The 15,143-nt window shown below is 38.6% G+C and overlaps 1 protein-coding gene across 2 annotated transcripts; it reads left to right on the plus strand.

The window, feature by feature from the left end:
* The first annotated feature begins 1,641 nt into the window (after positions 1-1,641).
* On the plus strand, positions 1,642-14,894 carry LOC135260876 (serum paraoxonase/arylesterase 2-like). 2 transcript variants are annotated; one of them, XM_064346558.1, is made up of 9 exons: positions 1,642-1,849; positions 2,624-2,694; positions 8,630-8,685; positions 10,163-10,328; positions 11,717-11,843; positions 12,805-12,876; positions 13,030-13,111; positions 13,538-13,666; positions 14,280-14,894. In XM_064346558.1, exons 1-9 carry the CDS (start codon positions 1,773-1,775, stop codon positions 14,439-14,441), a joined length of 942 nt encoding a protein of 313 aa, XP_064202628.1. In that variant the 5' UTR covers positions 1,642-1,772; the 3' UTR covers positions 14,442-14,894. The 2 variants fall into 2 exon arrangements, with proteins under 2 accessions (XP_064202628.1, XP_064202617.1); XM_064346547.1 differs by having other exon boundaries at positions 1,646-1,849; positions 12,676-12,876.
* The last annotated feature ends 249 nt before the right edge of the window (positions 14,895-15,143 follow it).

Below are 15,143 nucleotides of genomic sequence, written 5' to 3' on the forward strand. Positions count from 1 at the left end.
CTTTCTATCAGCTCGAATCAGTCTGGCCATTCTCCTCTGACCTCTGCCATCAACAAGGCATTTTCGCCCAGAGAACTTCCACTCACTGGATATTTTCTCTTTTTCGGACCATTCTCTGTAAACCCTAGAGATGGTTGTGCGTGAAAATCCCAGTAGATCAGCAGTTTCTGAAATACTCAAACCAGCCCGTCTGGCACCAACAACCATGCCATGTTCAAAGTCACTTAAATCACCTTTCTTCCCCGTTCTGATGCCTGGTTTGAACTTCAGCAGATCATCTTGACCATGTCTATTTGCCTAAATGCATTGAGTTGCCGGCGCGTGATTGGCTGATTAGATATTTACGTTAATGGGTGCAGTTGTACCTAATTAAGTGGCTGGTGAGTGTATGTCTGTCATTATTAAAGTAAGGAGACCAATCACCAAAAAATGTCATTTACATGTACCAAAGACTATTATCTTATCATAAAAGTAGGTTATTTGACTATTCACTTCACCCTCTGATGTCACCAGCCCCTAACAGGTAACTAGTGCAGCCAGCAAGCGCTGAGGGGCTCAGTGGCCCTCACACTGTAAGCGCTGAGGGGCCCAGGGGCCCTAGTGGTCAGATACGTTTTAAACACCAAGGGGTCTGGGGGCCCTCACATTGTAAGCGCTGAGGGGTGTGGGGAGCAGTAGTGATCAGCTCATGTTTTAAACACCAAGGGGTCTGGGGGCCCTCACATTGTAAGCACTGAGGGGTCTGGGGGTCAGTAGTGGTGAGCTCACATTTTAAACACCAAGGGGCCCGGGGGCCCTCACATTGTAAGCACTGAGAGGTCTGGGGGGCAGTAGTGGTCAGCTCATGTTTTAAACACCAAGGGGTCTGGGGGCCCTCACGTTGTAAGCACTGAGGGGTTTGGGGGGCCCTAGTGGTGAGCTCACATTTTAAACACCAAGGGGCCCGGGGGCCCTCACATTGTAAGCGCTGAGAGGTGTGGGGGGCCCTAGTGGTTAGCTCAGGCTATAAGCACCCAGGGGCCTAGTGGTCAGCTTGCGCTGTGCGCACTGAGGGCCCTGGTGTTCAACTTCCTTCGGAAATAATCACGGGTATAAAATTAGGCCGCCTGTCCCGGTTTTTTCTTTATTTATTTTTTGGGCTATTTAAATATGGATTTGCGGAGAAGACAGTTTTCCTAGACTACTAAAAGCAGTGGTATGGATTTGATTCTGCTACCTCAGTGGTTCCCAACCTCCTTGAGTCCTGGAGTACCCCTGTGTATGCTGGTTTTCGTTCCAACCACAATTGCAATACCAGCATTTTAACAAGATGTTCATTGTTTTTAATTAGGTGCTTTTCATGTTGAGAGATTATTAACCCACTTAAGCCACATCATGTCAAAAATAGCCATAAACAATAAAGTTACCATGTTGTGCTTTTTGTGCTTTATTGCAAACAATTACATAGAAGAGGTAACAAAATTTTTGGACCAATTGAAAGACTGAGATTAATCAATAGACCGCTGAACATGTAGCAAAATATTTTATTCTTCATGGAATGCTTAGCTATTTCTGAGCAAGAAGAGCACATAATTAAGAAAAAAATACAACTTGTTATAAATTCTGGAATTGCATTTGTTGTTGGAACGAAAACCACTGTGCTACCTGATTTGGGGTTTTCAATGCCCTTAAGTCTGCAATTTTATGTAGACCTGGCAACCCTAGTCACCGCCCAGGAATGTTAGATATTGTTATTGAGATACTCTTTTCACGGGTGGGAAGTTGTATGAGCAATGGGTCGATTAATAGCGTTCGGTGTTATTGTGGCAGTTCTCTCTGCATTCATTGGATATAGGATCATCGAATTGCAGTGAGTTTAATTTTTTGGTACAAATGCGCTCTTCCCCACGTTGCCAAATTTATAAACAGTAAATTATCTAACTGGGTAGGCTACTCAGCTAGACGAGACTATAGCCTGTATGCTATCAATTTATATATAAATATAGTTCGATTTTGTTATCTGTTTCATGTCGTAGCGAATATATTCAAATGATAAAGCAAACAGTGTTTCAGTTAGCTAGGAAGAACTATGATGTTGGTTCATCGATCAGATTGAAGGTTGGATTGATTGAGCAGTTGATTTCGTTGCCTTTGACTATTTTCATATTTGTTTCGCTGGTTGTATATTAGGTCATACTAATGTATTAAACGCTACAGGTCAGAATTGAAGTGCAGTAATTAAGTCGATGTAGATCTACTCTGTCATGCCTTAACGTTACGCTTTTACGTTTTATTTTTCTGTGACAAGGCATTGAGAGTTGCAGTTTGTAGTCCTAAAACCGGGAAGTGAATTGGCATTTTCGAGCCGTGGGTTCCCTCGTCAGTTTTCCAATGCATTTTTCCCATAAGGACCTTCACAATTTGTTCTAGTACTAGATAAATGACACCCATTCATATATCAACCGTGAATTGCGACGCTGTTATGTGCTTTTAAAAAGTAAGTTGCTAACAAGTTGCTATAGCGGCTACTGAAATCTTAAATTAGCGTCTTGACTAGTCATGAATGAATTACAGATATCTGAAATGTCAATCCGGACATGTTGAAAGGACTTGTCATTGTCCAATGTCCATTTTCCTTCTACAGGAGAAGAGCGTTATTCAACCGTGAAATTGGACAAAATCACCTGCCGAACTGTGAACTTCTTAAAGGTCTTGGTAAGTAGGCCTAAGCAGAGGTTGGTAGAGTAGCCAAAACCTGTACTCAAGTAAAAGTATTGTTACTTTAAAATAATAATGACTCAAGTAGAAGTAAAAGTAGTTATCCAAATAATTACTTGAGTAAGAGTAAGAAAGTATCTCGTGAAAAGACTAGTCAAGTACTGAGTTACTTCATATAATCTGATTTGATGTTGAAATAAGAAGAGAAAGATGAACGTAAAAATCTAAATGTCCAAAATATAAAATTGTAAATGCTTGTCCAATAGAAATAAACAAAATATAAAATAGCCATGTGCAAATTCAAATATGGCCTAAATCATATCTCTTTAAATAAAACAATACACAGGAGTTTCGTCAGAAGAGGAGAATTTTCGCTTTCTGTTGGACTCTATTAAGTCTGTATACCCCGTCAGTTTGTTGGCTAGGCCAATCAACGTGCTCTAGTTCGGTCATGCAAGTAGACTCACTCAACGTTGTTTTTGCACGCACAGGTTTTATATTTGAGATTTCCAAACATGAATTTTCCAAAAAATGAAATTTTACAGATACATTTTTGTATTTTGTTAAATAAAGTAATATTTTAAGTAATAGACTACTTTTCAGATAAAAACTTGATCAAGGGTCTCTGGGATTACCTGGAGAGCCAGAAGCAAGCGAAACAGCCTAAATGTGCAGAAGAACTGTGGCAAGTTCTCCAAAATGCTTGGAACAACCTACCAGCCGATTTTCTTATAAAACTGCGGGACAGTGTACCTAAGATAATTAAAGGCGAAGGGTGGTCACACCAAACATTGATTTTATTTAGTTTTTAACTATTAACTGCTCTTTATATTATTTTTTCGATATTTATAACCTTTCATTTCATTATTTTTGAAAGCATCTTAGCTGTACAGCATTTTTTTTACAGGTGCCTAAGACTTTTGCACAGTACTGTGTGTGTGTATATATATAGCTATATATATATATATATATATATATATATATATATATATATATATATATATAAGGTCACATGGTTGATCTCAGCGCAATGCAAAGGGAAGGTTAAAGATGGAATCAGCTATTTGTATGTGAGCGTATTTTTTATCTTATGTAAATGTGAAGAGACCGTTATAAATCATGCATTGGCGTATTAACTTATGGGCATTTAAATGGTTGTGTTTTCTCTCATTTTGATTTTACTTCTCATGAAAATGTAACTACATTATAGGATCCTATCCTCATAACTTTCATAATCAGAATATGCATGCCAGCACATGACAATTCTAGAAGTCATTGACAAGCTTGCCATGTGTGAAATGAGGACCCTTGCATTTCACTTATTATAGATACTTCTCCAGCTGAAAAAGCATGAATATTTAAAGACAAAGTATTGAACTGAGAAGAATAGCAGTATATCTATTTCTGAGCTGTAATAACTAACGATAATCCACAAAATATTACAATCTTGTCCAAGGTACACAATACCTTAACAAATAGGCACAAGTGGGACATCAGACGAAGAAGAAAACAGCCATTGCGTCTATGTTTTCTTGTGGGGAAAAATTATTGACTTCGTATTGTGACTATTGTTACCATTGACTTGCATTGAAATGGGTGGCTGAAGCACTTATACTGGTATAAAAATAAACAAGTAAATTACTGAAAAAATGAACAAATACATAAATACATATATAAATGCAAGAAAAATGTAAAAAAAAATAAATGAATATACACAGAGATAAATAATAAATACAATCTGACATAAATGGGTATTTCTGCATTTATTTAATGTATTTATTTATTTTCTAATCTATTCATTTCTCTATTGGGATGGCAGGTATGCCATCCCGCCAAGTTACGCCTTGGCGGGGGCATGCCCCATACCTATACAGCACCGAGAGTTTGGCACTTTTCAGGGTTCCCCACAGAAATAAGCACAACAGCCACAGACACTCAGCCCTTAAAAACATTAAATTCTGTACATTCTGACCCCATTTCAACAAACAGAATTTATAAACAACTTCACATGTCCACACAATAAAGCCCCGAACTAAGGGGATTTTGCGTTTTCTCCTTCTTCTTCTTCTTCTCATTCTTATTTTTCCTGCCGCCTATCCCACTAACAACATGTCTCCCCATTGGACATTTCACTGACACCAGCCAAATCTTCACCTACACGACCCAATCAAAAACGCGCATACACACGCAAAATACCCATACCTTTTTACTCTGAAACATTTCCAGTTTAAACTAGGCCTGTGGCCTAGTGGGCGAGGTTACAGTCTTGAGAACACAGAGTCATAGGTTCAAGCCCAGCTAGGAATGTGTTTCTTTAACCTGCTTCGACCCTCACTAATTATTGTCTACTACTTATCAATTACTGCTTTTGCACCATATCTACCCGCCGTTCACCGTTCAGTTATTAACCGGCTACAATATTGCTAAGCCATATGCATTATGACTTACCGTCTGCACGTTCAGTTATTAACCGGCTACAATATTGCTAAGCCATATGGATTCAACAGGAGCTCTTCTGTGCTTACTGGCCTGTGTTCTTCTTTAAAACCACCGGCAGGTTTGCTAATGATATTTCACGCATTGCATAGCTATGGCATGGTGCTGCACTGACGAAGTCACAGACTGGTAAACCTCCGGTTTAAGGCTTGAATCCCGACTCGCCTTCAGGCAGATCATTTCCTCTTTTACACTAACGTTTTCTTACGGTTATATTTGCTTTACCAAAACTCACTCACGGCCACCATTATGCATTTCATGACGGCAAATGTATTCCTTTTATTAAAAAGTTACACCAGTTCACCGCTGTGCCATTTCTACAAACTATATTTCTTCACTTGGCTACCGTACAAAACCTTCATATCAGCAAACGCCACGTTTCTACATTCATGTTACCTCGCCCTGTTCTCTATCTAGCCACATAGGCTACAAACAATTACTACGTATGTATGTTCTGCAACTCCGTAATCTAAACAGTCAGTCCACCTGTGGCCTAGTGGGCAAAGTTACAGTCTTGGGAACACGGGCTCGTAGGATCAAGCCCAGCTAGGAACACGTTTCTTTAACCTGCTTCGACCCTCACTAATAATTGTCTACTACTTATCAATTATTCATTTGCACCATATCTACCCGCCGTTCACCGTTCAGTTATTAACCGGCTACAATATTGCTAAGCCATATGGATTCAACGGGAGCTCTTCTGTGCTTACTGGCCTGTGTTCTTCTTTAAAACCACCGGCAGGTTTGCTAATGATATTTCACGCATTGCATAGCTATGGCATGGTGCTGCACTAACGAAGTCACAGACTGGTAAACCTCCGGTTTAAGGCTTGAATCCCGACTCGCCCTCAGGCAGATCATTTCCTCTTTTACACTAACATTTTCTTACGCTTATATTTGCTTTACCAAAACTCACTCACGGCCACCCATATGCATTTCATGACGCAAATGTATTCCTTTTATTAAAAAGTTACACCAGTTCACCGCTGTGCCATTTCTACTAACTATATTTCTTCACTTGGCTACCGTACAAAACCTTCATATCAGCAAACGCCACGTTTCTACATTCATGTTACCTCGCCCTGTTCTATATCTAGCCACATAGGCTACAAACAATTACTACGTATGTACGTTCTGCAACTCCGCATTAAAACATTACATTTAAAATCATGATTCACTCATAAGTATAAGACATTCGTGCAATAGATTGCACACGTTATTTAACCCTCCACTTTAACAGCTATTGTTAAATACAGACTGTTATATACCGTTTGATAAGGAAACTAAGCTCGCTCATGGTCACTTCATTTACTTCGCACTATAGTCTGTGATCATGTCAACCTTCACCTACATGCCCATTCTGCTAAAAACCATATTGTTTCAACTACGCAATTTCATCATTTCGCCTAATTTATCTCACACTTGTTATTTTCTCATATGCAAAGCCTGCTGGGACATATGCGTCTGCTCCTATTCTCCACTATCAACTTTTCCGGTTCTAGCTTAACAAAACAGCAAAGAGGATTCCTACCTGCAGATAAGCCTATCAAAATGCCTTATAAACCTTACAAACACTAAAAGTGCATCTTCACGAAATAACAGACAACGGAGCAGGACAGAAGGGTACACACGTTGCGACCTAGGGAGCTCTAATTCTACGGGCTTGCTGATTCTTTTGTCAATCAAGGCTCGTTGGATGCCCGTCAAATCCGTGAGTAGCCTACATAGCTACACTGGCCATATTTCACCTTTTCTGATGCGTTTACAATTACTCCACCGCACTATTTGTCACAGCCACCGTTTTACATATATAGCAAACCGAAACAGCTAAACGTACAGGGTCACTTCGCATTTCTCACTCTCGTAATAAAACGCTTTGCAAAAAGAAATGATATCTCATTAAAAACACGTTTTCAACGTACAAAAATGCCAAGTTACTCAAAAGTATTGATATCAAAATGACGCCAAGTTACGGTACTACAAACAATATAGGCTATCTTGCCTCACCGAAATTTAATAACATGTATTCCAAAGCAATGCTACCCAATATTTCCTCAATTCTTTCAAGTCACTTGGCCCTGTGTTTTGTAATCTTACCATATTACAATGTCATGCAAACGTTGTGTCAGATCAAAGTGTCAAATATTTCGTATTGCCTCATGGAACACATTGAAATTCATGTAGAAAACTGCTGGTCAGTCACTACAGGAAGCATATTTCTCCAGAAAACATATGTTTATACTTGCTTCTGAACTGAATTTGACTAAATGTACAAGTGATTGTATATTTGCAACGTACAATAAATACATGTAAAATACATATTGTACATACATACATAGAGAACTTCTTTATCCCCATGGGGACATTTCCCTCGCAGCATGTTATATTCACATTTACGAACAGACATTTATACCAAGAAACATACAATCATTCACGCAACAGAAAGGCTGACCACCAAAATACATACATACCAATACAAATTGGACATATAGATGCCTATTCAATCAATCATGACTGTGAGAAAGCCATCCACACATATGTTTGGCCTGTCCATGTACTGCACGCTTATATACACACAGGGCCAAGTGACTTGAAAGAATTGAGGAAATATTGGGTAGCATTGCTTTGGAATACATGTTATTAAATTTCGGTGAGGCAAGATAGCCTATATTGTTTGTAGTACCGTAACTTGGCGTCATTTTGATATCAATACTTTTGAGTAACTTGGCATTTTTGTACGTTGAAAACGTGTTTTTTATGAGATATACACTACATCGCCGAAAGTATGTGGACACCTGACGTCCAACATCTCATTCAAAATTATGGGCATTAATATGGAGTTGGCCCACCCTTTGCTGCTATAAAAACCTCAACTCTTCTGGGAAGGCTTTATATTAGATGTTGCAGCATTTCTGCAGGGATTTGCTTCCATTCACCCAGAAGAGCATTGGTGAAGTCAGGTTCGTAGTTGGTTTTCCAAATGGTCCCAAAGGTGTTGGATGGGGTTGAGGTCAGGTCTCTGTGCAGGCCAGTCAAGTTATTCCACACCATTCTCGACAAAACCATTTCTATGTGGACCTCGCTGTGTGCCCAGGGGCATTGTCATATTGAAACAGGAAAGGGCCTTCCCCAAACAGTCAGGGAAGCACAAAATAATCTAGAATGTGATTGTTTTTGCCTTCACTGGAATAAGGAGCCTAGCCCAAACCATGAAAAACAGCCACAGACCAAGGGGTATCCAGATATTTGTAGTCATATTGTGTATCTCTCACTTGCTAGGTAGCTAGCGATCTATTTCTCTGTCACACTGGCTAGCTAGAAATTATATCTAACAAACTCTCTCTCTTGCTTGCTTGTAATTCCATCAGAGCTATCATCCTTGTCTGGAGATCCACTTTGCAGATAATCACAACATTTCCTTTTATTGTTCAAACAGAATATGGATCAGAAGATATCACCATACTTCCAAATGGGCTGGCCATTATTAGCACAGTAAGTTTATGGTTTAGGCCTAAGTGTTATTTGGCAGGCTTACAGTGTGTAGCCTCATTGCTTTTGGTTCATCTTTTTAAAAACCCCAATATTCATTGGGTATATTTTGAAAAAGTACAAATGTATTTTGTTTTTAATGCCAATTTAAAAGTTAAAAATCTATGTAAAAAATGAAAATCTGAATCATTGTTGGTCTATGCTAGGGAAACCATACAACCCTGTAGCTACTCAAACTTCTGCGTTACGGCTAAAGCTAAATGAGATAGGTCCTTTCTGGTACCTAGATGGTACACTTGGGAAAATAAGATTGCTGTTGGAAGTGATCAAGTAGTGTAACAGGAGGAGGCATTGTTTCCTTAAGACTAAGTAGAAACCCAGTACACAACTGCAACCAGGATGCATTAAAATCGAAGATTTAGAAGTTTTTCTTGTTTCATTACTTATGTGCTTAATTTACATAATTTGAACACATGATAAGGAAACATTAAAGGGGAGGAGAGTTGAATCACCAACAGAGGAAAGACATCCTCATGCATTCCAGTATCATTTTGAGGCAGCATCATTCTGGAGTGATGTTGAAACCAACAGAACATACACACTCAAATTTTGCTTCATTAAACATGGCTTTAATATAGGACATTGTAGCAAATCTACCGTATGAGTGATATTTTAAATATGCTATAAGAAATCAAGCCTTTGTGATTATTTAAATATTATCATTAAGCTTTGAACCAACATTTTTGTCACATTTTTGATAGCTTGCTGCAAGCAAAGCCTTGTGTGGTGCATTCAGTCATGTATTGGCTAAATTGTTTCTGCAAAGAAAGCATTCAGCACAATTAAAGCTTTTCTTGTCATGTCAGTCATTCGGCCCCTTCTGAGAGAGGGGACCACGAAGGAACAAAGGATGCAAACAAAGGAATATGTCTTGAACATATTTAAACAACAGGGGGTGTCTCCCAACCCCCGTTTTACCATTCTGTACATTTTATCCCCCACCTTTCTCCACTAATTTTTAATGCTGCACCACAGTGACCTATCCCATTACTGCAACATCCTTCCTCAAATCAAGAGGATGCACCCTTCACCTTTATTTATTTTTTTGGCATCTTTTCACACCGCGAATACAAGCTGCGCACACACATACCAGGAGCAGAGGAGACCCATTCATACGTAGGGAACACTGCTGTATCCCTACCGACTGTATCTGTCCCATATCCCTGTGGACGGCACGGGACCGGCATGCTCACTCATGCGCTGTAAACGGCGCTTTTACCACGCTTTTTCCACCCTCCTCCTAACTGTGCACAGCCAGCCATCACATCTTTACCTACTGTGGTTAGGGAGCCGGTTTATGCTATATGCACAGCTTATTCAGCTGGTAGAGGCACAGGTACCCAATCAGTCAGTGGAGTTTGTGTATTATAAATTTCCTGCTTTTAAATGCTACATTTAAATTGACCGCTTTATGTGTTAGGGCTTGGTGTACCCAGGCATGCCGTCCTTTTCTGATGGTCCTGGGAAGATCTTTATGCTGGACCTGGAGGCCGAGAAGCTGAAACCCGTGGAGCTGCGCATTGGAAGGGGCTTTGATATTGGCTCCTTTAATCCACATGGAATCAGCATTTACACTGATGAGAAGGGTAACTTCAGGAGAGAGAGAGAGAGGAGAGAGAGAGAGAGAGAGAGAGATTCCACTTACCCAGAGTACCAATCTATCCATCCAGATGTTTTCAAACAATACTGACACTGAGCCCCAGAATATTGGTGTGCTATGGCTCAGACTTTGCGTGAATATACATTTTAAATACTTTGTAGACAGTAGTTTTTCTATGAAACCAGGCACAAGCTCCAGATGTTTGTGAGTACATTTGGAAAGAGACGTGAGTTTTTCAAATGTAAATTAAGGTTGGTTGTATCACATCACTCAGCAATCTAGAAAACTTGTTAAATCTCAGCAAAACTACGTATTTGGAATGATAGATAGAAATCTCAGTAAGTGGAAACATACCTCAATTTCATTTTTGGATGAATTGCCCCTTTAAAACATGAAAAGTATAATTAAAAAATTTGATTCTTGTTAAAATTCAGGGATTGCACTTGTGGTTGGAACAAAAACCAGCATACACAAAGGTCCCCCAGGACCGAGTTTGAGAAACACTGTCTTAAGGCCACGGCTGCCTTCATCATCATCATCATCATCATCATCATAACCTTTATTTAATTGTACCTCAGATAATTAAATAAAGGGTATGATGATGATGATGATGATGAAGGCAGCCGTGGCCTAATACAGGGGTACCAAACTCCAGTTCTGGAGGGCTGAGTCTCTGCTGGTTTTTTATGATTTCCTTTCAATCAGCAGCCAATTAAGGTCTTGAAAACAAGATGTGCAGACTCTTTCGCCAAACAATATCTTAAATTAAGCACACAGGAAGTGCTGGGACACATTAAAAACCAGCAGACACCACAGACCTTGAGTTTGAGTTTGAGATCCCTGGCCTGATGGTCTGTGTCAAATTAATTTTATACAGTGTAAGTAATAATAAACTGAGTATTGGGATTACATATGGCTAATATAGAGCGCAGTTAATGCAATCTTGTTGCCAAAACACTATACAAATAATTGTAAGTACACACAGCCACTGATTAGTTATTTATGAATGTATATTATGAACCCAATGTACTGTGTCCCAGTACTTTTCAAGAAGGGTATATCAGTTTAAAAACCTAGATATCACTCAACCATAAAATCTTGTAATCTCAAGCAAAGTTTTTTTTTTGTCCTTCATATAAGATTTCAAACCGGGCTTACAAAATATTTTCAGAACAAACCCTTGTTGACATTCTCTCATTGCACAAATCAAAGGTCGCATGGCATTGCATGCTTTAATAGGTAACCATTTCAACACGATGACAAGCTTTGATATTTACTTGCATTGAACGTAAGGCATTCAAAGAAAATAACCTATATGTGTTTGTTGGTGGGGGGTCTGTGTGCCCCCTGCAACACCCTCTGATCCATTTCCAGATCAATCCGTGTACTTGTTCGTTGTCAATCACCCTGAGGGAAAAAGCCAGGTTGAGATATTCCAATTTGTTCAAGAGGAAAATTCCATTATGCACCTGAAAACAATCCGTCATGAACTTCTGCACAGGTACATCTGATTGACCAATGGGGACAGATGATAAATAAACCACTATAAATAAAAGAGTTAAACCTGTCTAGGACTGCCACCCAGGGCAATAATCAAAAATGGACGTCATGTGCGGGTGATCACCCCACACAAATGGCAGGTCACCACTCTGCTATTTAAAAACCGATATGCTAAAATTTCACGAAGTAGAAATATGATCCGGCAACACGCCCTTAAATACTGTTGCGATTGATTGGAGATTAAGATGAGACAGATCTGGTGTGACACTTGTGTTCATTTATTTGTATAGCAAATAGTTATATGCAAAACATTTTAAGTATTTACATTTTTGAGGTAGTGCAGGTGTCTTGGATCATAGAAAATATTTTCAACAATATTATTTATTTTTATTGTATGCCCCTTGTAGTGTAGGTTTTAGCATAGTAAAACATATCATTCTTGTGATTATGACCAGAGACTTGTGTCTCCTACAGGGGACAAAAATGAACTGTCTGCTCAAAGGAGGATATCACTATATGTTTTGGAACTGTATAATGCATTTTAGGTATACTGTATTCTCCATTTGCTACATTGCTGCAAAAATAAGCAAAATATTGGTGCATTCACATGACTGGAACAAGACTGAATAGTCCCTAACTTTGATGCACACATGCTTCTTTCCGCAGTCAGTTTTACGATGGTACTTACCCACAGTTTGAAGAATAAATGCAACTGCCATATAGATTCGCAGAACTGGTGAAATTACTTGTGTTGCTGCCTGTTAATAATTTGGTTTTCTTTATCTGTTTTTGGCTTCTCCCGATAATGGTGTCCCCTGTTTGGTCTCTCACAGTGTGAACGACATTGTGGCTGTCGGCCTAGAGACCTTCTATGCCACAAACGACCATTTCTTTGCCAACCCGCTGCTGAGACAGCTGGAGATTCTTTTGCTACAGCCCTGGTGTACTGTGATTTATTACAGCCCCAAGGAAGTCAAGGTGGTGGCAGATATTTTCTACTCAGCCAACGGCATAAACATCTCCCCTGATAACAAGTCAGTTTGAATTTAGATTGTTGTCTTTTCTGTCATTTGTGTTTATTGTACATCCAGTTGAAATACTGCTTTAAATTCTACAAGCTGCAAGTGAAATGAGAAAAGCGCCATTAAAGGAGAAAGAGGATACTCTTTTCTTTCCCTTTGTTTCAGATATGTATATGTGTCCGATGTTTTAGACCACGCCATTAAAGTCATGGAGATACAAGAAAACAAGGCCTTACACCTTGTAAAGGTAACAAAATTTTAAAAAGCATTCATTGTAAAGGTTTTTCCCCTTACTGTTTATTGTGGTACAAAGAACCAAAATTAACAGTATGAAAATTGTGAGGATCATACAAACCAGCACAATAGCCTTAAGTTATGAGCTGAGTAAACTAAATGTGGATGTAATACACAAAGTACTGATGCCACTGTGTTGTGAGGGTGAAGCCTTATGAGATAGCTATTTAAGCCTGGATATAATGTGTGCTTGCAATCTGTGATTTTTTATTGATATTAATATTTGATGTGTCGGTGAACATTATCTAATATTGTCTAATATTGTATATTATTATAATATTCCAGTTTCCATCCTTGTGTGATGCATACACCATTGTGTAAACCATTGCATGTTGCAATTTTGTTAATTGAATATATTCTTCATATCATATATATTTAGTCAGTGCCTGTGGGGTCACTGTGTGACAACATAGAGGTGGATGGTGACACAGGTGACTTGTTGATGGGATGTCACCCAAATGGTGCAAAATTTATAATGTATAATCCTGAGGACCCACCTGGATCTGAGGTTAGTGACAGCCACTTAGTCTGTGAATATGACCATTCTTCAATGTGGGTGCATGTGTGAACAAAAACAAATTTGTACATATCTCTTTGTATGTTTTAGCTTTGTACTTGCAAAAGTAGTTTTTGGATATGTTTATATCATCTGTTTATATGTTTCAAAATATATTCCGTACAGCCTATAAGCCTACAACTACTGCAGATGTCTTACAGAACTAATGTTTTAGTTTCTGACTGTGCTCATTTCAGTGCCTGGTGTACTTTCATTTTAATATATTGACACCTACCTATTCTACTTTCTGCAATCCTAAGAAGAAATTGTATTGTACTCACTTAAAAATTAATGTAGTTAGTAAGACAAAGTAGTATTAAGTGGAAAGTAGTATTTTTGGTATGTCCTTGATCATTACATTTCCAGATATGCCCAAACATAATACCAGATTTGACAAATACAAATGTTATGTATTTTCCTGGTATGAATGTTCTTAAAAATGTTTCTGATGTCAAATCCACAATTTGATGTAAATCCTCAGATATTTCTTTAGAAATTTGTAAATGTTGCCCCATTAACGGTGAACAGCAGATTATATAGATTATTTTGAATCTATATTCCACAGGTAATCAGGATCCAGAACATCCACTCAGAGAAGCCCATCGTGTCTCAGGTGTTTGCTGATAATGGCAGTTTGGTATCAGCATCCTCTGTGGCCACACCTTATAATGGAAAGCTCCTCATTGGCTCAGTGTTTCACAAAGCTCTGTTTTGTGACTTGAAGTAAATGTGTAAATTGGAAACACAATTTACTTAGATTTAAATACAAAAACGGATGGGAATGGATGAATTAACATTGAACTTTTAAATTAGTACTTCTTCGAAACACCCTTTCCTCTTGGCCTGCGCTGACAACAATTTGCAGACTACTAACTGGAAGATCTGACCTGTGTTAACATATTACCTGCAGGTTGATGTACAGCCCTCGCTATCAGACATCCTTTCTTATTCACTGAATTTAAGAAATAGCTTATTGTGCATCTTTAAAGTCTATTAGCATCAGTTTGAATTTTAATGAGGCTACCACTTGATGAGTAGTCATGTCTTTGTAGACAACAGGCTATCCCTCTCCAAGAACATCGCAGCAGTAAGCCGGGCATGCAGATTTTTCCTGTATAACCATTTTTGACAATTTTTTTGTAAAATATGCTAAAGAAATAAAATTTGATTGATTGATTGACTGATTGACTGACTGACAGAGCTTGCAAAACATCCATACACCAAAATAAGGGGCTGTACGTATTAACAGATTAACGGATTCATTTCTAGCATTTGTTCATAGTTATAGACATAAATAGCTGTTTTGTATAGTGGCAGTTCTACTTTTCTTGTCCATGCGCCACGTGATTTTTTTCCAATTGAAAATTAAATTAAATGTAATCGTAAAAATGATCATTAAATCATCGCTTAGTCGATTGGTTATTGCATC

Source organism: Anguilla rostrata, chromosome 1, assembly GCF_018555375.3.
Source record: "Anguilla rostrata isolate EN2019 chromosome 1, ASM1855537v3, whole genome shotgun sequence".
Lineage (NCBI taxonomy): Eukaryota > Metazoa > Chordata > Actinopteri > Anguilliformes > Anguillidae > Anguilla > Anguilla rostrata.

Excerpts from the sequence above, each read along its gene's own strand:
- LOC135260876 (XM_064346547.1), top strand. The coding sequence starts at position 1,773 with ATGGGTCGATTAATAGCGTTCGGTGTTATTGTGGCAGTTCTCTCTGCA. Across the intron at positions 12,877-13,029 it reads AACATCTCCCCTGATAACAA|ATATGTATATGTGTCCGATG; the intron begins GTCAGTTTGAAT and ends CCTTTGTTTCAG. Across the intron at positions 13,112-13,537 it reads AGGCCTTACACCTTGTAAAG|TCAGTGCCTGTGGGGTCACT; the intron begins GTAACAAAATTT and ends ATATATATTTAG.